Source organism: Muscardinus avellanarius, assembly GCF_963383645.1.
Source record: "Muscardinus avellanarius genome assembly, chromosome: 11".
Classification (NCBI taxonomy): domain Eukaryota; kingdom Metazoa; phylum Chordata; class Mammalia; order Rodentia; family Gliridae; genus Muscardinus; species Muscardinus avellanarius.
Genome location: NC_137797.1, coordinates 18857343 through 18884002, shown reverse-complemented (window position 1 = coordinate 18884002; position 26660 = coordinate 18857343). Strand labels below are relative to the sequence as shown.

At 42.6% G+C, this 26660-nt stretch overlaps 1 protein-coding gene across 2 annotated transcripts in view; it reads left to right on the top strand.

Moving 5' to 3' along the window:
- The window catches only part of TXNRD1 (thioredoxin reductase 1), a gene marked incomplete at both ends in the record, with an annotated part of 30932 nt that extends 7352 nt beyond the window's left edge, over positions 1-23580 (top strand). For both annotated transcript variants that reach the window (XM_080705066.1, XM_080705067.1), the window contains 10 exons: positions 1974-2116; positions 2985-3100; positions 4850-5075; positions 6875-6967; positions 7997-8073; positions 8706-8862; positions 11106-11213; positions 14612-14707; positions 16450-16584; positions 23518-23580. In XM_080705066.1, the coding sequence (XP_080561192.1) occupies positions 1974-2116; positions 2985-3100; positions 4850-5075; positions 6875-6967; positions 7997-8073; positions 8706-8862; positions 11106-11213; positions 14612-14707; positions 16450-16584; positions 23518-23580 (1214 nt within the window). The remainder of the gene's footprint in view (positions 1-1973; positions 2117-2984; positions 3101-4849; positions 5076-6874; positions 6968-7996; positions 8074-8705; positions 8863-11105; positions 11214-14611; positions 14708-16449; positions 16585-23517) is intronic.
- Between the last annotated feature and the right edge of the window lie 3080 nt (positions 23581-26660).

Below are 26660 nucleotides of genomic sequence, written 5' to 3'. Positions count from 1 at the left end.
GTGGATATTATGGTAAGAACAAATATTGTACTTGAGTATGCCATTTCTAAATAGAAATCCAGAATTCTTTCAAATGAATTCTCATATATTATGTTTAAGAAATCATACGGTGGCCGGGCGTGGTGGCGCACGCTTGTAATCCCCGCTCTTGGGAGGCAGAGACAGGAGGATCGTGCAGGTTCGAAGCCAGCCGCGCGCGCTGGCTTAGGAGACCCTGTTTCCAAATAAAAATATAAAACTAGGTCTGGGAGTGTAGCCCAGAGGTAGAAGGGTTTCCAGGAACCCCAATACCACCAAAAAAGAAAAGAAAAAAAAGAAATCATACAGTGTTTGTAATTTGAAGAAAGTGAAAATTGTATTTGCTTTCTTTTGAAGTTGTTGCATTTTTCCCTAAAGAAGTTTGTTTTATTGGCAGGTATTGGGGAATGGTATTGTTTGTTGAAGAGAGAGTGTTTAGAGCTTATTGGACTGAAAATAGAGTTCTCTAGATACCGTAGACAAGTTGAAGAAGGAATCTATGACCTTAGAAAGTAATTGCATTATCTGCTGGAAGAATAAAGTGAGGGCTGATGTGGATACATAACTAGTGGGTGATTTATAGATAGTCATTCGGTCATTAAAGAGCAAAACTCCAACCCCTATCTAGTTGCAATTTGAGATTTATAGCATGTGGACAATTTGAAGGATCTTCCATCCAGGAGCTAGGGTAAACTATTTGTGCCTTTTTTTGAGTTATAATTAATAGTTGTATTAAGTATAGAAATAAGTTATAAATAGATGCTTTTAAAATTTTTGCTTCCACTCAAATTAGTGATGCTTTCTTTGTTGACACTGTTACTCCTCATTAAAATTAAAATTAACAGTATTTTTTCCCAAGTCTGGAATCCTAGAAAATCCATATTTTTGTTTCATTCGTTTGTTTGCAGTACTGGGGATTGAACCTAGGGGCATTCTACCTCCAAGCTACACCCCCAGCCCTATTTTTATTTACTGTGTTTGAAACAGGGTCTCACTGAGTTGCCGAAGGCCTCACTAGGTAGCTGAGGCTGGCCTGCAAACCTGTGATTTTCCTGTCTCAGCTTCCCAAGTACTGGAATTACAAACATGCACCACCACAGCCGGCTCAAATCAGTTTTAACAGTCTTATGTTAGGATCACATCAATTTCCTCAGACCCTTCCAAGGCTGCTTTCTGTCTGTGAGCTTTGGAGGCCTGAGGCTATACTTGAGTTTTCAAAAACTATTTGATTCTTAGCCTCATCTCATTTCCTTTGCAAAATGATAAATGTGTTGAATAAACTCAACTGACCAAGGAAGCATGAGTCTAATATGTAATCTACCATGCTTTCTACCTCTCCTTCCCTTCACGTTACTTAGTCTCTGTGTCCCCTTCTTAGCCTGCTCCTTCTGGAAGACTGCTGTTAATGCACCCATTTACAACATTAGGTTTCTTATTTGACATTTTAGAAATTCTTTGAAGGACATAAAATATTTATCTGGAAAGGTCTAGAATTTGTTGGAAAAAGTAGGACTGTTCCAGGCAGATTTTTTTTCCAGGCAGATTTTGATTTGTGTAGCTTTCTCATTTCCATTTGCTGTCTCCTTCCTAGAGAATGTCAGTGGCTCCTGAATCCAAGCAAGTAACAGTGCTGGAACAGTGTAACACGTACCCATTAGGACCCCATTGTCCTTACATAGAAAGCAAGAGCAATTGTTCACAGCTGGGGTTGTGAAGAGTGTTTCAGACAAGGTCTCGCTCACTTGTGGCGGGCCTCACTCAAGTGCTGAGGCTGGCCGAGAATCTGTGATGCTCCCGTCTCAGCCTCCAAGGTACTGGGATTACAAGCGTGCGCCACCAGGCCTGGCTAGGACCTGACCTTTTAGATTAGAGCCTTTGTGCTTTGTATTTCATGTGAGTAGCATCTGTTTTGGGCAGTTGAAGAGCTAAATGTTTCGTCTTACTTTCTTATGCAGTTAAACATGACTGGGAAAAAATGACAGAAGCCGTACAGAATCACATCGGCTCTCTGAACTGGGGCTACCGAGTAGCTCTCCGGGAGAAGAAGGTCGTCTATGAGAATGCTTACGGGCAGTTCATTGGTCCTCATAGGATTAAGGTAATTGTAAAAATATGCCGTTTCTTTTTTGTTGCTGTTATTTTTTGTTTTGCTTTTGTTTTTGCAGGTCTGGGAATGGAACCCAGGGGCATTCTACCTCTGAGCTGCACCCCCAGCCCTTTTTTTATTCTTTAATTTGAAACAGGGTCTCACTGACTTGCAAAGGGCCTCACTAAGCAGCTGAGACTGTCCGTGAACCGCGATCCTCTGGTCTCAGCCTCCCAGATGCTGGGATTACAAGCATGCGCCACCACACCTGGCCAGAAACTGCAATTTTTTTTTTTTAAACTTTGGTTAGTAAGAGGAGAGAAAAAAATGTTTTAAAATATGGTATTAAAAGTCAAAGCCACTGTGACCCAGACTCTCCAGTTTGGTGACTTGACCCTCATGCCTTCCTGTGTGGCTCCTTCGGGGTGGGGTGGATTGGAAGCTCATCTACTAGACTGCCTGGGTTTCGGGCTTGGCTCTGCTGCTTACTAGCATTGTGACACCTGAGCAAGTCACTTTACTGTTCATCTTTTATTTCTCTTACTGAATTACCAAGTTTTTATGACACTCAAACGAGATACTGGTGAACTACAGAATTCATAACTATAAAATTTTCAATTCAGCTGAGCGTGGTGGTGCACACTTGTAATCCCCACGCTTGGTAGGTGGAGACAGGAGGATCACGCAGGTTTGAAGCCAGCCGTGCTGGCTTAAGAGACCCTGTTTCCAAATAAAAATATAAAAAATAGGTGTCTGGGAGTGTAATTAGGACTGGGTTGTACCTCAGAGGTAGAATGCCCCTGGGCTCCATTCCCAATACCACAAACAGAAAAAAGACTAACGGATAATTATTACAGTTGACATATTTGTTCCTTTGCAGGCAACAAATAATAAAGGCAAAGAAAAAATTTATTCAGCAGAGCGATTTCTCATTGCCACTGGTGAGAGGCCGCGTTACTTGGGCATCCCTGGTGACAAAGAATACTGCATCAGCAGGTAAGGAAAAAGCAGGCAGGAAAAGAAAAGCATAGTATGCATTTCTCCTTTTGCCTTTACCTGCTTAGCTCGTTTCTTGACCCCAGGCAGTTTTTTGCCTTCATTAAGGATTGGAAGAAAGAGAAAGAGGAAAGATAATTTTAAATAAGAGAATATTTTAAAATTTAAAACTAAAAACATTGGTCATCCTACCACTCAGTGTTAACTGCTAACTTGCATATGGAAACATACTTACATTTGTGTTGGACAATTATGCATATGTGAAATGTGAGTACATCATAAAATTAGATGGGTGTTCACAAACATTTTATAAAATAAGTGTGTTAAGTATATATGTACATTTGCATTTCACAAAACTAGACATGTTATTCTTTTAACAGTTGCAAAGTGGACACTAAAAGATTGAGGATGGCAGTCCCTTTAGATTCATGAGGTGCTGCTCACCATCCTCTGGGGATGGTTGCAGCATCCTGTACTGCTGTCTAAAATAGGCCCTAAAGGGAGGTTTTGCTGTGGTTCACTTTTGCCCAAGTGACAACACTGCTGACATTTAGGAGTTTTGAATTAGGAAGTAATTAAGACAGATTGTTGGCATATATGCCCTGTTGGGTGCTTTTTGCCCAGGAGTTTTCTGATTGTCTTACAAGTTACTCTTCTTCAGGCTCCCTTGTTTGGTAATAATGATTTTATTTATTTATTTATTTATTTATTTATTTTCGGGTCTGGGGATGGAAGGGACCCAAGGGCATTCTACCTCTGATCTACACTTCCCGCCCTATTTTTTATTCTTTATTTTGAAACCGGGTCTCACTGAGTTGCAGAGGACCTCACTAAGTAGCTGAGGCTGTCTGCGAACCGCGATCCTCCAGGTCTCAGCCTCCCGAATGCTGGGATTACAAGCGTGCGCCACCACCCCTGGCTGATTTTATTCTTTGTGACTCAAACAGGAACAGTTTAGCTAGTAGCTCTTGTCATTGCTGTCTTGAATGTACTCTTAGTCTGTTTGGGCTACCATGACAAAATTTCATAATCTGTGTAGCTTATAAATAACACATTTATTTCTGACAATTCTGGAAATTAGGGAAGTCAGGATCAAGGCAATGGCAAAGTCGGTGTCTGTTGAGGTCCTGTATCCTAGGTCAGAGACAGTAGCCTTCTTGCTGGGGCTTCTTTTATCCTGATGAGAGCTCCGCCTTGAGGTTAATCATATCTTGATAATGGATATTTCAGGTGAGAAGCAACACAGGTTTATCATCTTGAAGAGAAACTGGGCAGAGGGATGAGGATGGAGGTTTGAGTTTTAACTGAATGGGGTATTCCAAATAGTTAAATCATTTTGTGTGACTGGATTAGACTGGTGTCAGAAGTTACATGGCTTTCTGTTTTGAGCAGCTGGTAGTAGCTCAAAACTACTGAGTGGCTACAAAGGGTTATTACCTATAGAAACTTCACATAAAATTATATGTGTTTATATTATTAAAGCTTTCTTGAGCTGGGCATGGTGGCGCACACTTGTAATCTTAGTACTCCGGAGGCTGAGACAGGAGAGTTGCAGATTCTTGGCCAACCTCAGCTATTTAGTGAGCTCCTCTCCAACTTAGTGAGACCCTATTTCCAGATAAAAAAATATAAAATAGGTCTGGGAGTGTAGCCTAGAGGTGGAAAGTCCCTGGGTCCCATCTCCAGTACCACCAAGACAAAAAAACGAACATATTTTCCTTTACTAATTTCTTCCCCTTTTCATTTTAGTGATGATCTTTTCTCCTTACCTTACTGCCCGGGCAAGACCCTGGTGGTTGGAGCATCCTACGTCGCTTTGGAATGTGCTGGGTTTCTTGCTGGTATTGGTTTAGACGTCACTGTTATGGTACGGTCCATTCTCCTTAGAGGATTTGACCAGGACATGGCCAACAAAATTGGTGAACACATGGAAGAACATGGTGTCAAATTTATAAGACAATTTGTACCGATTAAAGTAAGTGGGGTTGTCTGTAGGTTTGTTGATTCTGTCCTCATAATAAAAGGCAAGAGGGTTAGGGTTGGTGATAGAAAGATCCTATGAATAACATAAGACATTTTAACAGCAAAGATTTTTTTCTCAGTAGATTCAAAAGAGATTTAACTAAATAAGGAAATGAAATCTACAAGGAAATCTTTACTGTTTATTTTTTATTTTACTTTTATTTTATTTTTTTTATTTTTGGTGGTACTGGGGTTCCTGGAAGCCCTTCTACCTCCGGGCTACACTCCCATACCTATTTTTACATTTTTATTTGGAAACAGGGTCTCCTAAGCCAGCGCGCGTGGCTGGCTTCGAACCTGCACGATCCTCCTGTCTCTGCCTCCCAAGCGCGGGGATTACAAGCGTGCGCCATCACGCCCAGCCTACTGTTTATTAATATAAAAAATAAAATGACCTTTAACGGCGTTCTCAATACGCTGATTATATGTTATACGTAGAGGAGAAATTAAAGTTGATCTTCTTGATTTTCCCCAATAAATATTACAAGAAACTGAATTGGCTGTTAATCAGAGACAAAGGTTAACTTGAGAAAGCTTCCAAGTAGATTGTAGGTCATTGTTACCCAGTCCATGGCTTATCATCGACACCTATATGTAGTGGGTTGGTATGTTCAGTGGTACTGGGGTTCCTAGAAACCCTTCTACCTCCGGGCTACACTCCCAGACCTATTTTTTTATATATATATTTTAAATTTGGAAACAGGGTCTCCTAAGCCAGCGGTGCTGGCTTTGAACCTGTGCAATCTACTGTCTCCACCTCCCAAGCACGGGGATTACAAGCGTGCGCCACCACGCCCGGCTTATGTTCAGTTTCTTAACTGTAGCACCAAATACCAGGGCTTGTTCATTCTTTTTTTTTTTTTTTTGGTGGTACTGAGGTTCCTGGCAATCCTTTTGCCTCCAGGCTACAATCCTAGACCTATTTTTTATATTTTCTATTTAGAAACAGAGTCTCTTAAGCCAGCCAGTGAGACTGGCTTCGAACCTGCACGATCCTCCTGTCTCTACCTCCCAAGTGCCAGGATTAGAAGTGTGCGCCACCATGCCTGGCCTCTGCATTCCTTTTTTTTACTTCTGGTATTAGAGATTGAATCGAGAGGGGTTGGGGGTTCTATTATCTCTGAGATTCACTTCCAGCTTTAAAAAACAATTTTTTTTTGAAGTAGGGCCTTGCTAAGTTTCTGAGGCTACCCTCAAACCTGCTCTTCTCCTGTGTCAGCCTCCCAAGTACTGAGATTACAGATGTGTACCACCACTGCCTGAGTTCTCTGCATTCTTCACAACCACTGAACTTTTGCTCATGATAAGCACATACACCTTCATTATGTTTTTAGTGCTTTCCACCTATCATTGACCTTCCATATGCTATCAATACATGCTGATGATCGGGGTCAAAAGGCAATCTCTGAATTTGGAGAGCAGTGGGTCAGGTGCTAAGTAGTAAGGAACCTGGGACAACAGTTAGTGACTGGTTTGGTCCTACGGCTTGTGCTTCCTCACTGTTCTCTCTGAATCTTCTTGTCTAAAAACTATTTGAAAACATGTGCCTCTAGTAAGCAACATTAACCAGTGAGAAGGGGATAAATAAGAGAATCATGTAGCATCCTGATGATATTAAGACATGGGAGGTAGACCCTAAGACCTTTTAAGCCAGATTTATGTTTGAACTTTGAGTTAACCTGATAGAAAAGGAAGACAGTTATTCTCCCTTATAATGTTGATATCAGGGCAAATACTTTCTTAATTTTTTAGGTTGAACAAATTGAAGCTGGAACACCAGGCCGACTCAGAGTGGTAGCTCAGTCCACCCATAGTGAAGAAACTATCGAAGGAGAGTATAACACGGTAAGCAGTGGGCCTGGATGACTGCTATTTCTGATATTTGTTTTTGGCACAAGAATGGCATCAGATTTTTTCTACAGTTGGTGTTGATTTTAAATACTGTTTGTCAAATGACTGTATTGTTTGTTGAATAAATATAAAAAAGCACCGAAAGTTTTTAATGAAATAGAATTTCTTTTGTCTTATGGTCTCCTCATCTCCCCAGCCCATTATTTGAAAAATAATAGCTGGATGTGGTGGCACACAGTTTTGCAGCCAGCCTCAGCTACTTAGGCTCTCAGCAACTTAGTGAGACCCTGCTTCAAAATAAAGAATAAAGAGCCAGGTGTGGTGGCGCACGCTTGTAGTCCCCGCGCTTGGGAGGCTGAGACCGGAGGATCGCACGAGTTCAAAGCCAGCCTCAGCTACTTAGTGAGGCTTTCAGCAACTTTGTGAGACCCTGTTTCCAAATAAAGTGTAAAATAGGTCTGGGAGTATAGCCTGGAGGTAGAAAGCCTCTGGGTTCCACCCCCAGTACCAACAACAACAAGAAAGAACAAAAAGCTCGGAGGTAGAATGTCCCTGGGTTCAACTCACAGTTTTGCGGAAAAAAAAGAATTAATTCATAGGATATGCTGTTGTCTCTAAACTTGGCTAGGTTTAACTTCCTTTATTTCTGCTATGTCATGCTCAAAGGTTTTTGTTTATTTAAACTCTTGAATTTTTTTTTTTCCCCTGTGGTACTCGGGGTAGAACCCAAGGGCATCATCCTTCCTCAGAGCTACACCTCCGGCCCTCTTTTTTTTATTCTTAATTTTGAAGCAGGGTCTCACTGAGTTGCAGAGGGCCTCACTAAGCTGAGGCTGTCCACGAACCGCGATCCTCCAGTCTCAGCCTCCCGAATGCTGGGATTGCAAGCGTGCGCCACCATGCCCAGCCCTGAGTTATTTTCTTAATGAAATATTTATTTCCAGGTCTGGAAAAATGAGATTAGTTCAATAATTGGAAAAATATGAAATAATATATACGGAGCTTTTATATGTTATTTTTCAGGTATTGCTGGCAATAGGAAGAGATGCTTGTACAAGAACTATTGGCTTAGAAACCGTGGGAGTGAAGATAAATGAAAAGTAAGGAAAAAATCCTATGTAATAGTATTATTTCGGTTACCTACTGTTTTTTTGTTTGTTTGTTTGTTTGGCTTTTTTTTTTTTTTTTTTTTTTTTTTTAGCCATAGTTGGAGATTTCCTTTTTGGCTAAGAAAACTCTTAATGTGCTACTCACATTAGTATTTTCTGTGTTTGCTTTGCTTTGTTGGTTATTAAAATTTTAGAGTTTTTGCTCTTAACCACTTTATTGTTTACTTTTTGTTGCTGTTCTTTTTTTGAGCTCCTGGGGATTGAACCCAGGGCCTTAGAGATAGTAGGCAAGCACGCTACTCCTGAGCGGCATCTATAGCCCGTCTTTGGTTTATTTTGAGACAGTGTCTTGCTAAATTGCCCAGGTTTGCCTTGAACTTGTAATCTTCTGCTTGGCCTCCTTAGCACCTGGGATTATATGCATTTTCTGTTTGTTTGGTTTTTCAAAATGATGACCAGGATTATCACTTAGCATTCTGGTTCCTCTGAGCTGTTTTGTTTAATACGTTAGAATATTGTTTTCCGTCAGAGTGAGTTTGCACTTTCTTTGGGAGGAAGGGGGTTTAGTTCTATTTAGTTAATAGTGGTAATTGGTGCTGTTTTTTAACTGAATGAATTTACAGGACTGGAAAAATACCTGTGACAGATGAAGAGCAGACCAACGTGCCTTATATCTATGCCATTGGGGACATCCTGGAGGGGAAGCTGGAGCTCACCCCGGTAGCCATCCAGGCAGGCAGGTTGCTGGCTCAGAGGCTTTATGCTGGCTCCACTGTCAAGGTGGGCGCTGTGGCTGTCGCCACTGAGATACACTTTTAGTAATACTGCCAGTGAGGGGCAGGTGGGAAGTTTCCAAGGTTTAAATAATTCAGACCTATTTGTGCTTTATTAGCTGTATTCCAGATAATACATTAAGATTATTGTACATTTGTAGCATTGTTATGAAAATTGCCACTCTTAGAATCACACTAACAATAAAAAGTTTATCATGTTCTATATAATTAGCAATAGTATAGCATTTTCCATCATTTTTATTATTACCACTGTAAGTATAATTTTTAAAGTTCTTTTGGGCACCTATCTAAGGCTATAAAAGGATATGGGGATTTAGGCAAAGGTTTCAATTTTAGAATGGCTTAAACCATGATTCAGGCTTTATTCCCCTGTCGATAAAAAAAATGTCTTTTGTTCTTAAAATGTTGAGTTTGTTATTCTAATGTCAATGATTTAAAGTAACTTTTTTTAAAAGACTGTAGGAAATTGAAACTCTTCATTATGTAAGAAAGGACAAAGTGGCCAGAAAAAAATAATACTCCCTAATTATTTTTAAAAGAGTTCTGGAAGACAGGTGTGATGGTGCACACTTGTAATCCCAGTACTTTGGAGACTGAGACAGGAGGATCATAGGTTCATAGCCGGCCTCAGCAACTTAGTGAGACCCTGTTTCAAAATAAAGAATGAAAGTAGGGCTGAGGATGTAGCTCAGAGGTCAAATGTCCCTGGGTTCAATCCCGTTTTGAAAAAAAAAAAAAAAAGTTCTATAAAGACTAATTGTGAAAGATTTAGTTACGGCACAATTTTCTTGAGTATAAACAATCATGGTTTGCTTTTGGTTGGTTACAATAATGTAAATGTCACAGAATGATGCTAGCAAAATTTATTTGTGACCTGAAGCTATTTTGGTTTATGTCATAATAAAATCTTAAAATTTAAAATGAACAAGCCGGGCGTGGTGGCGCATGCTTGTAATCCCCGCGCTTGGGAGGCTGAGACAGGAGGATCGCACATGTTCGAAGCCAGCCTCAGCTACTTAGTGAGGCTCTCAGCAACCTAGTGAGACCCTGTTTCCAAAAAAAAAAAAAAAAAAAGGGTCTGGGAGTATAGCCCGGAGGTAGAAAGCCTCTGGGTTCCACCCCCAGTACCACCAAAAAATTTAAAATGAACAGAGTAGGAGTGGAAAGGGGTTTGGATGTGAGAGTGTCCAGAAGTCCTAGTTGGTTAATGTTTCTATTTGGAATAAATTTAAGGAGACTACTCTTGGAATCTTACATTCTTACGTTCATTGTTACAGTTGATATTCAGTACAGCAAGAAAGGGCTTTTTATTTATTAATTTTTGCAGTACTAGGGATTGAACCCAGGGGCATTCTACCTCTGAGAAGCCACACTCATCGTGTCTTTTTTATTCTTTATTTTTTAAACAGGATCTCATTAAATTGCAGAGGGCCTCACTAATTAGCTGGAGCTGACCATAAACTGGTGATCCTCTTGTCTCAGCCTCCCAAGTACTGGGATTGCAAACCTGCACCACCATGCCCATCAAGTAAGGACATCTGAGAGGACAGGTTGAGTTCATTCAGTTGTATTCAGTTCTTTTTTTTTTTTTTTTTTTTGGTGGTACTGGGGTTCCTGGAAGCCCTTCTACCTCTGGGCTACACTCCCAGACCTATTTTTACATTTTCGTTTTGGAAACAGGGTCTCCTAAGCCAGCGCGCGCGGCTGGCTTCGAACCTGCGCGATCCTCCTGTCTCTGCCTCCCAAGCGTGGGGATTTCAAGCGTGCGCCACCACGCCCGGCACATCAGTTCTTAATTTTATATTTTGTGGTTCCTGAAGCGAAAAATATTTTTCTATACTAGCAATAACCAAAGGATGAACATGGAAAGGGTTTCACCTAAGTAAGTTTGGTAAACACTATCAAAACAGTAAATATAATCGTGGTGGCGCACGCTTGGAATCCCAGTACTTGGGAGGCTGAGACGGGAGGGTCCAGGTTCTCGGATCCAGCCTCAGCTATTTAGTGAGGCAGGTTAGATGCTTGATCCAAAGGTATGAAATCCTGTAGTGTGTATGACCTAACTGATGTTTCAAAGAATCGTGCTAATTTTGAGATTGTCAGTGTTGGGCACATCTGTGTTGTTTTTGCTGTTTTATTAAGGGCACAGAGTGTGGTTGTTGAAGTACAACCTCTTTTTGGTAAGTTGCATTTTACCTACCATAATTTTTTTTGTCCATTTTGAAACAGTGTGACTATGAAAATGTCCCAACGACCGTATTTACGCCTTTGGAATATGGTGCTTGTGGCCTTTCTGAAGAGAAAGCTGTGGAGAAGTTTGGAGAAGAAAACATTGAAGTAAATTCTCTTTTTGCTATTTTCTTAGGTTCACCAAAAGTTTAAAGTAATCTCAAGTGTACAAGAAAGTTAATAGTTTAAAGAGCTTTCTTATAGCTCTTATCCAGAGTCACTACTACACTACTACACTTGGTCCATTTATTTTACCTACTTTTCATTTTCTCTTTATGTGTCTGTGTGTATGTGTATTTTTTCCTCTTAACCATTTGAGATTAAATTGAATGCCACCTATTACCTCTTTATGTTTTAGTATATTTACTATGAATTAGGGCATTTCTTTACATAACTTCAATATAGTTAACATTTTTAGGAAATTTAGTATTGATACTTTTATCTGATTTGCCTTTCATTTTCTAGTTCTGCACTGACCCAATCGTTTCTTCTGCTTTTAAACTACACTTATTGTTTTGACTATTAAAACAATATTGTGGAGATATGAGAAATACAGCAAAGTGAGAATAGGTTTGTGGATAAAAGTCAATTTTATGGTATAAAGGCGATTTTAAACATCTCATGTAATATCTTGGTCTGTTAGGAACACTAGTGTTTTTGTTTTTTTGCGGGTCTGGGGATGAAACCCCAGGGACATTTGACCTCTGAGCTACACCCACTGCCCAATTTTTTATTCTTTATTTTAAAACTGGGTCTCACTGAATTACAGAGCTGAGCTATCCGCAAACCGCGATCCTCTGGTCTTAGCCTCCCAAATGCTGGGATTACAAGCATGTGCCACCATGCCGGGCTTATTATGAATACATTATTAACAGTTTTTCTGATTTTAAAAATATTGTATTTTGCTGGGCATGGTGGCACATGCTTGTATTCCCTGTGCTTGGGAGGCAGAGACAGGAGGATCGTGCAGGTTCGAAGCCAGCCGCGCTGGCTTAAGAGACCCTGTTTCCAAATAAAAATGTATAAAATAGTTCTGGGAGTGTAGCCTAGAGGTAGAAGGGCTTCCAGGAACTCTAGTACCACCAAAAAGAAAAAAAAAAAAAAAAACCTTGTATTTTAAGTCCAGTGTGGTAATCCCAGCATTCTGGAGACTGAGAAGGTAGGATTGCAGTTTGTGGCCAGCCTCAGCTATACTTAGCCCTTTGCAACTCAGTGAAACACTGTTTCAAAATAAAGAATAAAAAAATCAGGCTGGGTGTGTAGCTTGGAGGTAGAATGCTCCTGGATTCCATCCCCAGTATTGCCCCCCCCCCCATAAAAAAAACAAAAAACACTAAATATTGGGCCGGGATGTAGCTCGGGGGCAAAGTACCTGCTTTGCAGGTGTGGTGCTCTGGGTGCCATCCCCGGTTCCCAAAAATAGGACCCCCTTTAAAAAAAGACTATATCTTTATTATTAGAGAGTTTAAAAAATTAGTAAACCATCAAAAAGAAATTTTAATTTATTAGTTAATGTTTTTGTATATTTCCTTCTAGACTCTTTTTCTCTAAGTAATTAAACAGGTCGAATCTCTCTTACCTATTTCCAGATTTGGATTTTTTCCTTTTCTTTTTTTGGCTATCTATTTTATATGTGTGTGGTATAAAATGAAATGTTGAGATTGGACCCAAAAAACATGAGCTTCATTTATGTTTCACATACACCTTGTACAAGCACATAGTCGGAAGGTGTTTTTGTTTTGTTTTGTTTTTCCAGTACTAGGGATGAAACCCAGGGGCATGTTACCTCTGAGCCACACCCCAACCCTTTTTTTTTTTTTTTTTTGGTGGTATCTGGGGTTCCTGGAAGCCCTTCTACCTCCGACCTACACTCCCAGACCCATTTTATATTTTTATTTGGAAACAGGGTCTCTTAAGCCAGCTGGGCTGGCTTCGAACCTGCGCGATCCTTCTGTCTCCGCCTCCCAAGCGCGGGGATTACAAGCATGCGCCACCACGCCCGGTGCCCTCAACCCTATTGTTTTCTCTCTCTCTCTCTTTTTTTCTGGTGGTACTGGAGTTCCTGGAAGCCCTTCTGCCTCCGGGCTACACTCCCAGACCTATTTTATATTTTTATTTGGAAACAGGGTCTCTTAAGCCACCCAGGCTGGCTGTGATCCTCCTGTCTCTGCTTCCCAAGCGCAGGGATTACAAGCGTGCGCCACAGTACCTGGCCTGTTTTCTCTATTTTGAAGCAGGGTCTTACTGAGTTTCAGAGGGCCTCATTAAGTAGCTGAGGCTGTCCGTGAACTGCAATCCTCCTGTCTCAGCCTCCTGAATGCTGGGATTACAAGTGTGCACCACCAAGCTTTAAATAAAAGGTCATTTTATACGATATTTTTAATGTACCTACATTTTGACTGTGACTGTTACATGAGGTTAATTGTAGGATATTCCACTTGGGGGCATCATTTTGGCACTCGTCAAAAGATTTTTGAGCATTTTGTATTTCAGACTTTGAATTCAGGGATGTTTAACCCATTTGTATTTTTACGTTGTGGTGTGTGTGTGTGTGTGTGTGTGTATTTTGTGTAGGTATTGAAGTGTAGTTAGCCTACAGTTTTCTACATTAATATATGTCCTGGGCATTTTCCCTTGGTTTTCAATCTAAAAATAACATTTTTAAAATGTGTAGTAGTTCTTTTTAGGGATGTTGAGCCATTGTTTTGGTTGCTAATTGTTTTTACAATTAAAAATAAATTTGAGCATCTTTTTTAGTTTTAATTTTGCTATTTTTATTACAAAAGGAATGGATTTGAGTTGAAGAAATTTTGAAAAATTGAAATAGGACACAATACTCATGAATTACATCTGTAACACAGCACTTATTATAAATTAGGGGTAACTTCTTTAATATTTTTTACATAATCATTCTGATATCATGATATATATAGTCAGTTTTGTTACCGCCATTTAAAAAAAAAAAAGATTTACATTACACAGTAGAATACCATGTCCTCATAATCAATGTGCTTTAAAATAAAAAAAAGCAGATTATGCACATTTTGAATTAAGGCACTAACAGTTGGAGGAGAAAATCTGTAGTCATCCAGGAATTAATTAGTGGGGATGTCTGTCTCAGCTCTCTCCCTCCCCTCTCTGCTCTTGTCTTTTGAACCATGAAGCAAGGGATACAGATAATTGCTGTAACTTGTTCCTGGTACATTATTGTTTCTTGCCTCAAGTTGTCATTCCTATAAGGTAACAAGATGGCACTGGGTTTTCAAGTTGTTTCTGTTACATGAGGCTTCTCTTGAGGTGAGGTGTGATTATGAGAAGAGCTTATAGCGAAATGTGCCTGACCGCCAGAGTCTCCGTCTCTCCACCAGGCCTTATGTACTCCATGAACTGTATTGTTTAATGAAAGTCTAATTATTAGATATCCTTCACTGTCATTCACCATATCTAATGTCTAACAACATTGCTACTTAAGATAATAAATCTAAGTTGTACTTTTATCTTCTTAGGTTTACCATAGTTTCTTCTGGCCATTGGAATGGACAGTCCCATCAAGAGATAACAACAAATGTTATGCAAAAGTAATCTGTAATCTTAAAGACAATGTAAGTACAATTCTTAATGCTTTCCAGTAATTTGGGCTCTTAAAATGTAGCTTATTTCTGTTACTGAGAATCAAAGGTGTCACCACTTGACTTCACTAAAATTCAGACAACAGAGGTTGGTGAAGGAAAATGGCTTATCCAAAGCTAGCCTTGAGGAAAATTAGAGGAAACCCTTTTGGTCTCAAATCTGCATCTTTGGAGGGTTCAGGGGCATGAACATCTTTTCCAAGCAAAAGGGATACAGTGGTATAAGAGATGGGAAGTAGACATATATAGATTTAGTTAGGTTAAGATTCAGTTCCTTGGCCTCCAGCCCAGGCCGCCAGGGTTTCTCAGTTTCCTTTTTCAGCAGAAGGAAACTCCAGATGCAGAAAAGCAGTTATCAGGAAGTTGCCTTTAATTAAGTTGCCTTTAATTAAGTTGACCCCTGTGGAATGGAAGAGTCTTTGAAATCGCAGAAGTTTCATTCATGCCAAGCTAGTGTATTTTAACTACGGCTGACTATTTTGTGCTGATTTTGACTGTTCTATTATTTATTCAAATAGCATTGCTTTTATAATACAACAGAATTTCACTTTAATGAATCTTTGTCCTAAATCTATTGAAATCATAGTATTTTCATAAACAAAGATAGTAAAGGAGATATGTACTTGTCTTGCAAGCCCTTTTATCAGGGTGACTTTTTTTTTTTTTTTTTTTTTTTTTTTTACGGGTTTGGGGATGGAACCAGGGGCATTCGACCTCCAAGCTACACCCCTTGCCCTATTTTTTATTCCTTATTTTGAAACCGGGTCTCACTGAGTTGCAGAGGGCCTCACTAAGTAGCTTGAGGCTATCCACGAACCGCGATCCTCCAGTCTCAGCCTCCCAAATGCTGGGATTACAAGCATGCACCACCACGCCCGGCTTGACTTTTTTTTTTTTACCAGAGTAATCTGGTAGAAAATCATGCTTCTAAAACTTTGGACTAACCTTGCTACTGGCAGAGGTAACCTGAATTGAGAATTTAGAATTTATCCAAAATAATTCTCAAGAAGATATTTTAAGAGTTGCCAGGCATTTTCCTTTTGCTTTCAAAATTTTTCATACTGAAGCCAGCTGTGGTAGAGCATACTTTTAATCCCAGTACTTGGGAGGCTGAGACAGGAGGATGACAGGTTTGTAGCCAGACTCAGCTACTTAGGCCCTCCTCCACTTAGTGAGACCCTATTTCAAAATAAAAAATAAAAAATAGGGCTCCGTGTGTAGCTTGAAGGTAGAATGCCCCTAGGTTCAATCTCTTGTATTGCAAAAATATATAATAATAAATGGAATAATAATATATATTAATAATTGGAAGGGTCTAATTGCTCTTGCTACTTCCCAAACTTTAGTTAAGTGGTTTTTGGATTTGAAGGACTGCTTTTAAGTCTCAGAGTTTCTACAGGTGGTTTAGGTAGTGGGCAACCAGTTAGAGGCCACGAGGACACCGCTGCCCTCTGTCATGCTTGCTGGAGTGTCTGGTGTTAGGGGCTCTTTTGTTTATCTGCCACTCATAGCTACTTTTCCTTCTTACTTGATGTGACTGTCATGCTCCCTGTATAGTCTCATGTTAAGGGAGTCCTTGGCCTAAATAACTTTTTGCCCAGTATCAATATCAATCTGTGGCTATTTCTGAGATTCTTAGAACAGACCGGGAAAGTACTCATGACTGCATAAGAAAAGGAGAAAAACCAGCTTACTTGATCTATTTTTTGTCTCAGGAACGTGTTGTGGGCTTTCACGTACTGGGTCCAAATGCTGGAGAAGTTACACAGGGCTTTGCAGCTGCACTCAAATGTGGACTGACCAAAAGGCAGCTAGACAGCACGATCGGAATCCACCCCGTCTGTGCAGAGGTGAGTCGCCGGGCTCCCCGTCCCACTCGAACGCGCACACCTGCGCCGGCTCAGAAGGCCAAGCCTGGGACTCGGCAGTAGGGTTTGTACTCTGACTGAGCTGAGCCACTTCTGTATATATGCGACCTTTTGATAACGATTGAAAATGTTTAAAAAAGAAAACCTGGTCTCTCAAAATGAGTTTTCGTTTTTCAAATATTTATTGCCAAAATGCAGACTTCTGTCATGGTATAAAATAGTAAAAATAATGAGAGTAACTTGTAGAAATATGTGTTTAATCTTTTATAGCTCCTGAATTATTCTTAAGACAATCAGTTAATGCCATTCAAACCCTGAAAGAGTTCTTTGTTGCCCAGAGCTACTTGAAGGCTGATGTTGTCAGCCTCTTTAATTTTGTTATTAAAGAATGAGGTTGGAAGCTGGGCGTGATGGCGAACACTTGTAATCCCAGTACTTGGGAGGCTGAGACAGGAGGGTCGCAGGTGGAAGGCCAGCCTCAGCTACTTAGTGAGGCCCTCCGCAACTTAGTGAGACTCTGTTTCAAAATAAAGAATAAAAAATAAGCTGGTATATAGCTCAAAGGTAGAATCCCCCTGGGTTCAATCCCCAGTTTCTCAGAGAGAGAGAGAGAGAAAGAGAGAGTGAGAGAGAGAGAGAGAGAGAGAGAGAGAGAGAGAGAGAGAGAGGTTATAAAAAATCAGCAAAGTGGGGCACTGTGGCACACACCTGTACTCTAGCACTTGGGAGAGGCTGACAGGCAGGTTGCAGGTTCAAAACTAGCCTCAGCAATTTGATGAGGTCCTGTTTCAAAATAAAAAGAATTATATAGGGTTGGGGGTCTAGCTCAGAGGTAGAACACCCCTGGTATCTCGTAATGAAAAAGAAGGAGAAGAAGAGAATAATAATCAAGCAGGAGTGTGAAACTGGAAGTTGACCAGTGTCGACTCTGGGTGTCAGAGCTTCTTCACTGTCCGTGATCGTCCCGAGATTGGACATCATCATACTTCGTACTGCAGAGGATGGGAAACCAAAAACGTATTTACATTGGAGAGCTTGGTCGGGAAGTGGGGGCTGAGCTGTGAAGCCAAAATTTCAGCTATTATTTGTGAACCGCAGCCAGTGCTTTCCAGGCTGTACACTGTGTGTACAAACACGACACCAGTCATTGAATTAGGGCCCACTATTGTCCAACATGGCCTCATTGTAACTTCATTGTATCTACAAAGACTCTTTCAATTAAGATCATGATCATAGGTTATAGGGGTTTGGGACTTGATCATATCTTGTGGGGGGAGGGATACAGTTTAAATCACAACAGTGAGAAAATGTAGATTTTCCTTATCAGCCGCAACAGTCATCCCTGGATGAAGAGATTTCCCAGTTTGCATATAAGAGTATCTGGTTTTTTGGTCTGAATTCAGCTCTCTGGCTGGTGAAAGGACTGCCACATGCTGACCTCTGCTTCTGCCCCCGTGGTTACCCATGCCGGGACGCACAGCAGCCTTTGGCAGGTGGCTGCCGGCCAGGCAGAGATGCAGTGATGAGCCGGCGGCCAGCCCAAGGCCGCTCTGCTTGTGCCCAACACATTTGCTGCAGGCACCTTCCTCTGTGGGGCCCAAGACTGAGCGTTCTGGGGCTTTATTTTTCCCAAGTTGGTGACTGATGAATAAGATAGAGACCTGGGTGCCGTCACACTCTGTGCGCCTTTGTGGTGAAGTCACGTGCAGAGCACCATGTCAGCCATGGGAGGCAGCTGGGGCTGTGACATGGTTCAGGGCGAGGAGTCCAGGATCCGAGTGAATAAGAGTGCTGGGGCGCCCGAGTGGGGCCTCTGTGGTTTTTGTTCACATAACCTATTTTTTACCCACAGAACACTTCTAACAAATTTTCCTTACACAGCAACCACTTCTGTATTTTTTCAGGTGTCAGCCTAATACTTACAGTGCAATTGAGTTTTGACACTAACTACCTGGAGTTAGGTAATCTCCCAGGAGCACAAGACCACCCCAGCTTCAGATGCCAGCCTAAGTCTGGGCTTCCCAATCAGTCCAGGGCTTCCTGAGAGCCTGTCCTCAGGCTTGAAAAATTGTTAGAATGTTTCACAAAACTCAGGAAGACACTTAAACTTACTGGGCAAGTAGAAGAGATGTGCCAGGCAAGGGAAACGGGGAGCGATGCAGAGCTTCCCAGCATGTTGATCTAAACCAACCAGAGTATCTCCAGGCCCTTCCAGTTGCCCTATGGAAAATGGACCAGAAGAGCAGGCGCAGCAGCAAATCCAGGCATATGGCTGTCAAGATAGATGAGGGAGGAGACTGTGGTGGTGGCTAGACTGGGCCGTGGCAGTGGAAATAGACATTGATGTGTGTGGCAGGGATGGATGGTACTGGCAGCTGACTGGAAATGGGAAGAGGGAAGAATTGAGGATGGCTCAGCTTTTTGGCTTGAAGTAGGAAGAAGTGGTCCAGGGAAGTAGCAGTGGCAGGCGGGATGTTGGTCATGAGGGTGTGCTATGCGCCAGGCACGTGTGTGCTCTTCCTTCATCCTTATGTGAGGAAGTTGGGTGGCATCTCCACCTGACAGATGAGGAAACAGGACAGAGGTTGAGGGCCATGCCATGGCAACCCAGCCTGGGGTGGAGAGCTGGATCGTGACCCAGGCAGCCTGGCTCCTGAGACGCTGCTGCACGGATGATGCTGTGCCTCTGCTGCTCCTCCTGAAGTACGGGGGCCCTCTGCAACTCAGTGAGACCCTATTTGGTGGTGGTACTGGGGTTTCTGGAAGCCCTTCTACCTCCGGGCTACACTCCCAGACCTATTTTTTTTTTTTAATTTTTTTAAATTTGGAAACAGGGTCTCTTAAGCCAGCGTGGCTGGCTTTGAACCTGCGCGATCCTCCTGTCTCCGCCTCCCAAGCCCGGTAGTGAGACCCTATTTGAAGATAAAAAATAAAAAATAGGGCTGGGATGTAGCTCAGAGGTAGAATGCCCCTGGATTTCATCCCCAGTACTGCAAAAGGAAAAGAAAAGAGAGAGAAGAAAGACTCCTTTGACATGTCTTCAAAAGAATCTCAGTACCAGTCTTCTAAAGTTTTGGCCTTAGGCAGGCGTGGTGGCACATGCTTTTGTAATATCTATTCAGGAGGCTGATTAGTGAGCCCCTCTGCAATTTAGTGAGACCCTGTTCAAAATAAAGAATAAAAGTAATAGGGCAGGGGGTGTAGCTCAGAAGTGAAATGCCCCTGAGTTCCATCCCCAGTCCTGCAAAAGAAAAATTTTGGCCTTTTGCTTCAAAAATTAACATAATCCCAATGGAGGGGTTCTGAGGCCAGAAGCCTTGGGGGGCTGGATTGGGAGTGTGTGAGGTAATAGCACTTGACCTTTGTAGTGTCCTGTGTTTTCAGGAGGCTGCCTCTCCATGTTCACTTTTAAAAACAATACATATTTTTACTAAAATGCTAGAGCAGCCATGTATGAAAGGATTCTTGGTAAAAATTGACCACATCTATCTTTTTATTTATTTATTTACTTATTTTTGCAGTACCTGGGATGGAACCCAGGGCATTCTACCTCTGAGTTAAACCCCCAACCCTATTTTTTTATTCTTTATTTTGAAACAGGGTCTCACTGAGTTGCAAAGGGCCTCACTAAGTAGCTGAGGCTGTCCATGAACCACAATCCTCCTGTCTCAGCCTCCCGAATGCTGGGATTACAAGGGTGTGCCACCACGCCAGGCTTTCTGTTTATTTCAGCTCATCAACAATGACAGCCTGCCTTCCCCCATCTCTTTAATCATCAGTGTAAGAAATGTAAATACAGCTTCTTTGTTATCTGCTCCCATATCTTGATGGGTTTAGTTCTGTCTCTAAATCTATTTCTAAATTGTGCTTGCAAATTCAAAAGCCTAGGGTTTGTATAAGCAAAGAGGAATTTGTATTCACTTGTTTTTATTTTCCTCCCATTGTAAAAATTGAGAAGAAAGCCTGTTTGTTGGTGTTTTAAATTGCACATAATACTGTCCTCCTGCTAAGACAGCAATTTTCATCATCACATATTGTCTCCCTGTCCTCATCCATAGACGCGCGTTCCTTAACAAGGAAATGCTATTGCTTTTCAGTACCACTAGTTTACAGCACCATCCACACCGAATGCAAGAGTCCTAAATGAGAACGCTGCAAAATGCAGTGTGAATATGTTTTTTCTACAGTAAGTGCAAAAGAGCTATCTCAAGGATTTTTACATACGCTTGCAAACAAGGACGAACTTACTGTTTATTATTTTGGGATGCAAATCGTCCATAATTCCTAATGGGTTCATATTTTAAGATATTGAGCATAAGTATTTAGGTTTGAATTTTTTATAGTGCTTGTGGTATATTGATATATAGGAAGGAAAAAATGACCTTATCTCTGCTCTAAGGCTAAAATGGACCATTGACTTCCCAGTATTGTTTCTCCTCCTTTATACCCAGACATTTTTGCCATTTGTTTATTTATTTATTTATTTATTTTATTTTATTTTTGTGGGTCTGGGGATGGAACCCAAGGACATTCGACCTCTTGAGCTACAGCCCCTGCCCCCTTTTTTTTTTTTTTTTTTTTTTTTTTTTTTTTTTAATTCTTTATTTTGAAACTGGGTCTCACTGAGTTGCAGAGGGCCTCATTAAGTAGCTGAGGCTGTCTACGAACTGCAATCCTCTGGTCTCAGCCTCCTGAATGCTGGGATTACAAGCGTGTGCCACCATGCCCGGCTTATTTTTATTTTTTATTTTTGGTGGTACTGGAGGTGGAACCTCTACCTCTGGACTATACTCCCAGAACTATTTCATATTTTATTTGGAAACAGGGTCTCACTAAGTAGCTGAGGCTGGCTTCAAACCTGTGTGTGATCCTCCTGTCTCAGCCTCCCAAGCCCAGGGATTACAAACATATGCCACCACGCCAGGCTTTTTTTTTTTTTTTTCCCCTGAAACACAGTCTCACTGAGTTGCAAAGGGCGTCATGGAGTAGCTGAGGCTGCCCATAAACACAGATCCTCCTGTCTCAGCCTCCCAGATGCTGGGATTACCAGCGTGCTCCACCACGCCCGGCTTCTCCTTTTATTCAAAAGTGGTTTTGATGCCACTTCCAGTTGGTTTGACCTGTATACGTCAAAATGGCCGTAATTTTCTCTTTGCCTTTTTTCTATTAGAAACCAGTTGTTTTGCCAGGCGTGGTGGCGCACGCTTGTAATCCCCGTGCTTGGGAGGCAGAGACAGGAGGATCGCGCAGGTTTGAAGCCAGCCCTGCTGGCTTAAGAGACCCTGTTTTCCAAATAAAAAAAGTATAAAAATAGGTCTGGGAGTGTAGCCCAGAGGTAGAAGGGAACCCCAGTACCACCAAAAAAAAAAAAAAAAAAAAAACAGTTCTTTTTCAATCTATTAGTAAAGAGGACAGTTGGCCAAAAAGTTTGTCCAGGTGTTCCAAAAAGGAGACGGGCATGAACTCTTAAGTCTGCTTCCCTGGGGCACTCCCACAAGTAATCCATGACTTGAGTTTTAGGAAGGCCTGCTTGGGCATGAACCCTGTAGGATCTTACCAATATGGATATGTTTGAGGGACACCAGGGCTTCGTGTGTTGAAATTCACTCCTTTTGTGAGCATTAAAAATGGAAATTTTGCCACTGATGAGATTACTTGGGAAGTTGAGAAAGGAGATTCACAGGCTCAAGGCAGCACATGAAAACTTAGGGAAACCCTGTTCCAAACTTAAAACAATAAAATAGGGCTTGGCGTACAGCTCAGAGGTCGAGCAGAAGTCCAGCCAAGTGGAAGTCACCTACCTCTCAAGCCTGTGTCTGTGCCTCTAGCTCTGTGTGCAAAGAGACACTGGGAGGTCCCAGCAGGAGGAGCTTGGAAAAGTGACTTGGGAAACCTTCACTGTCTAATTGAAATCTGCAGTACAGTAATTGAATAGAACTTAAATTCAGTGACTCATAGAAGCCTTATATGTGGTGTGGGTGAATTGCAACAGTTACAGTATAGAGCCAAGGAAGCAGGCAGCAGAATCATGCACACACCATCTTGCCCATGCCTGTGTAAGTTAAAAAAAGAAGAAAAAAACTACAAAAGAAATGCACAGAAATGATAAGTAGATTGGAGGGAGGCAGGGAAGAGGACAAAGGTCATCAGGGAGGGTCCCTCCTGGGCTCTAACATGTTCATAAAGCCCCTCCAGCAGGCTGAGCTCATGGGTGTTAGAGATGGTATACCTGATGCATTTGTATATATCCCAGGATTTCATTGATGAGTTTTAGAGTTGACAAGCAGCCAGTGAAATAGTTGAACTAGTTTGCTTTAATCCCTTCTTGGTACCAAAATTCTTTTTTGTAAGTAGTCAACCTAAGTAACCTACGTCTTTTTTTTTTTTTTTTTTTTCCCCTGGTACTGGGGATGGAACCCAGGGGCATTCTACTTCTGAGCTATACCATTAGTACTATTTTTTATTTTGTAAAAGGGTCTCACTGCATTTTAGGGCCTCACTAAGTAGCTGGGGCTGTTTCCTAAGTAGCCGAGGCTGTCCATGAACTGGATCCTCTGTCTTAGCCTCCCAAATGCTGGGGTTACAGTGGAGCCACCACGCCTGGCTACCTAAGTCTTTTTTTTTTTTTCCCGGGTCTGGGGATGGAACCCAGGGGCATTTGGCCTCCGAACTCCACCCCCTGCCCTCGTTTTTATTCTTTATTTGGAAACAGGGTCTCACTAAGTTGCAGAGGGCGTCGTGAAGTAGCTGAGGCTGTCCGCGAACCGCGATCCTCCAGTCTCAGCCTCCCGAATGCTGGGATTACAAGCGTGCGCCACCATGCCCGGCTCCTAAGTCATTTTTAATGCCTATGATGTATTTTAACTCACTTGCTCTGGGATCTGAAAGTGTGCTTTTTTTTTCCCCCTGCTGCAGGTATTCACCACGCTGTCGGTGACCAAGCGCTCTGGGGGCGACATCCTCCAGGCTGGTTGCTGAGGTTAAGCTCCCAGTGTAGATGCTGTTGCCAGGACTATAGACCACTGACTTGCTCCCTTATCCACATCCAAAGCGGACTCCTCAGGAAGGCTCTTGGGCTCTCGGCAGCTGTTAGAGGTGCTGTGCTCCCAACTGCCCAAGGCCTCCTTGGATCATGGGAGGGTGGTGAGTGGAAGGCACGCAGCATCACACTGGGGCGACCAGCACGACTCGACCCTGACACCCGGCAGTGCATCCGAGGGTGCGTCCATGAAGTCACCAGCCTCAAGCCCAAGCGGTGGGCAGTGATGGAACAACTGCCGGCGTCTGTGTCTGTATGACCTTTGCTCTCTCTGTGGGTTTTCTTATTCTCGTTCTCAAGATGTCTAACGTTGATTATACTTCTTTCTTCTCTTTAGGGTTAATGATACTAGAGATGAAAATGTTTTCAATTTGTGATCAGAAGCAAGCCATGACTAGCGTACACATGCAGTGTCACGCTGCGTGGAAAACTTGGCTCACTTGGAATCTATGTAGTTTGTTCATGAAAGAGAAACTACCCTGTGACCAAAATGTGCTGTTGTGTTTTACCGACCTGCTTAGCATTGTCTCCTTTAATAAGATCCATGTCCCAAACTAGCAAGACCGGAATTGAGTCTTGCCAAAGCTGCTCCCATCCTACGTCACTCACCATTATTATTTTAAGTTCTGTTTAGGAAGGGGAATTGCTGCTCAGCCGACCTGTTGGAATAATACTCCACTGGCGCGGGACCTGGCAGCAAAGCACAGTCCCCACCATCGCGTGTCGTAGAGGCAGAGCACCCTAGGAGGGGGAAGCAGCAAGCATCTTATTTGGCTTAATTGACTGTGTTGGTCTAAGTGAGCTGAGGTCGTTTACAGTGGAAAATGCTTCACTTGCTTAAAACTCTTTGTTTTTGTTTAGTGGATTTAGCTTTAAGCTAAAAACACCCAGAGAATCAAGGCTTTATTTTGAGTGTGTGTATATCTATTCCTTCCTAAAATCTACATTCAGAGGAAAGAAAGCCTTTCCACACATTTAAATCTTGTGAGGTAATTGCTTTTTAAAGGAAGCTGTTAATATTGTAAGTTATTTTTGTTTTTGAACACAGGTGGATGTGAAGGATTTTCATTTAAGAGCCAAGTCATTTTGACTCTGTTGAGTGAACAGCTATACCCGGGGAGCTGGCAGGCGTGCTCTGCTGGCATTCCAAGACATTGACCCCTGCCCTGCGGATAGATGTGTGTCCTTAGGCCAGCTCTTCTCGCCCCACGGTGGGCTGGAGCCTGTGCCGGGACATCGGGCCTTGCCAGCAGTTCTTGTCGCTCCTTTTTCCTTCCCTTCCCTCGACCTGTATTGACCTGTAGCACTGAGTGGTTGCTTCAAAGAACATTTCTGGGCCGCCTCAGGGACCCCAAGCATCTGCCTGGCGCTCCGTCGGCAGAACACCTGCCCCTGTCCACACGCTCTGCCTCACGTCCTCATCCCGTCTACCCACGAAGGCGGTGGGCAAAAGGAAAGGGGAGGGTGCCTGACTGTGTTCACTTTTATTTATTTATTTTTTTAATCCCCCCCAAGTCTGCCAGTCTCTGAGATTAGAACAGTAGGCAGTGTGAGATGATCGTGCCTAATCATGTTGTCATTCTGTCTTAGTGGAATGGAATGTGCTTTCCCTAAAAGAAGGATTACACTTCATAGACGTGTCTTGTTTAGATTCTGTTAATTGCCCAGTATACTGTGACTTGTATTAAATTCCATGTATTTTTGTTACAAATCTTGTGAAAAGAAAAAAATGAGACATTAAAAGGTGTTAACACACATGCCTCATGGTGGTAAGCTGGGATTCTTTGAGTGTCTTATAGACCCTGTTTTGTGTGGGAGGTGGTTGGAAACCAGCTGCTGAGCGGGAAGCTCGCGTTCTGAACGGTGGCGGTGGCATCTCCAGCTGTTTCTCAGCTTCCTCTGAGTTGACCCATCGGCCTCGGCCTTGAGGGGAGGCAGACTTCCTCTCCTCGAGCTCACTGTGGGTGACCCGGCACTCCGCGCGTCCAGCCTGCTGGCTTACTCCCCACGCAGCGCCGTGAGCATGTGTGGACTTTGTTCCTCTCTGGGCCGAGCAGCCCTGGAAGTACCGGCACATAGGTCTTCAGTAAAACCCATAGAAGTGTTCACTGCCATGCTCAGACTATTGGTTCACATGCACTGAATCTTATGGAGTACTTGTTACACAGAAACTCCCGTTTTGTGTTAATTATTGCCAAAAATCTCCAACATGTATTGCCTTTCCGTCCTGAGTGACTGCAGGCCGCTCTCAACAGCTGGGTGTTTCCTGCGGCCTGTGCCAGCACCATGCCGGACACGTCGTCAGCTGGCTTAGTTCTTGCAACGCCCTGTTGGGAAGATGTTCCTGTGCTATTTATAGATGCCAGAGCAGCCAGGAGGTGCCAGCTGCTTGCTCAGCATTACAATTTGCGGCGCATGGAGTTAGAGGCCGGAGCGAGGCCTGTTACTCCTAAGGCCTGGCCTCCGTCGCCCTGCTGAACTGGATCCCATCTCTCCCTGACAGGTGGGAGCTTTCAGGGCTGCAGCCTTGTTCTCGGGACACCAGGTTTTCCACAGGCCCTCAGACAGTGCTTATCTGCACTCTAATCTTGCCTGTGCCTTCTGACACTTCCTAAGTGGTATTTCCTCTGCCAGTTTGCTTCCACCTTACAGTCAGGATTCTATTGCCCAAACATCCCTTGCCTCAAGCCCTTCAAACAAGAAATTAGAACGGTCTTGCAGTATAACTCAAAAGAAGAATGCCCCTGGGTTCAATCCCCAGGACCACTGAAGGGGAAAGCGCAAGTCACCAGCTCCGGGCCCAGCCTTCATTCGCTACGCTCCTGAGCCCCTGGAGTTACTTGCATAGCTGTCTGCCTGTCTCCTCAGTGCACGCTGAGGGTTCTGTGCCATTTCAGGACCTATCAACATGGCCACCTGGGGATCCTGTTAGTCTAGTCCTGTTGTTAGGAGCCATTGGCTCAAATGCTCCTACTGAAAGTAGGTCAAAAGCAAGAAGGTCGGCCTTATTAGAGGGAGT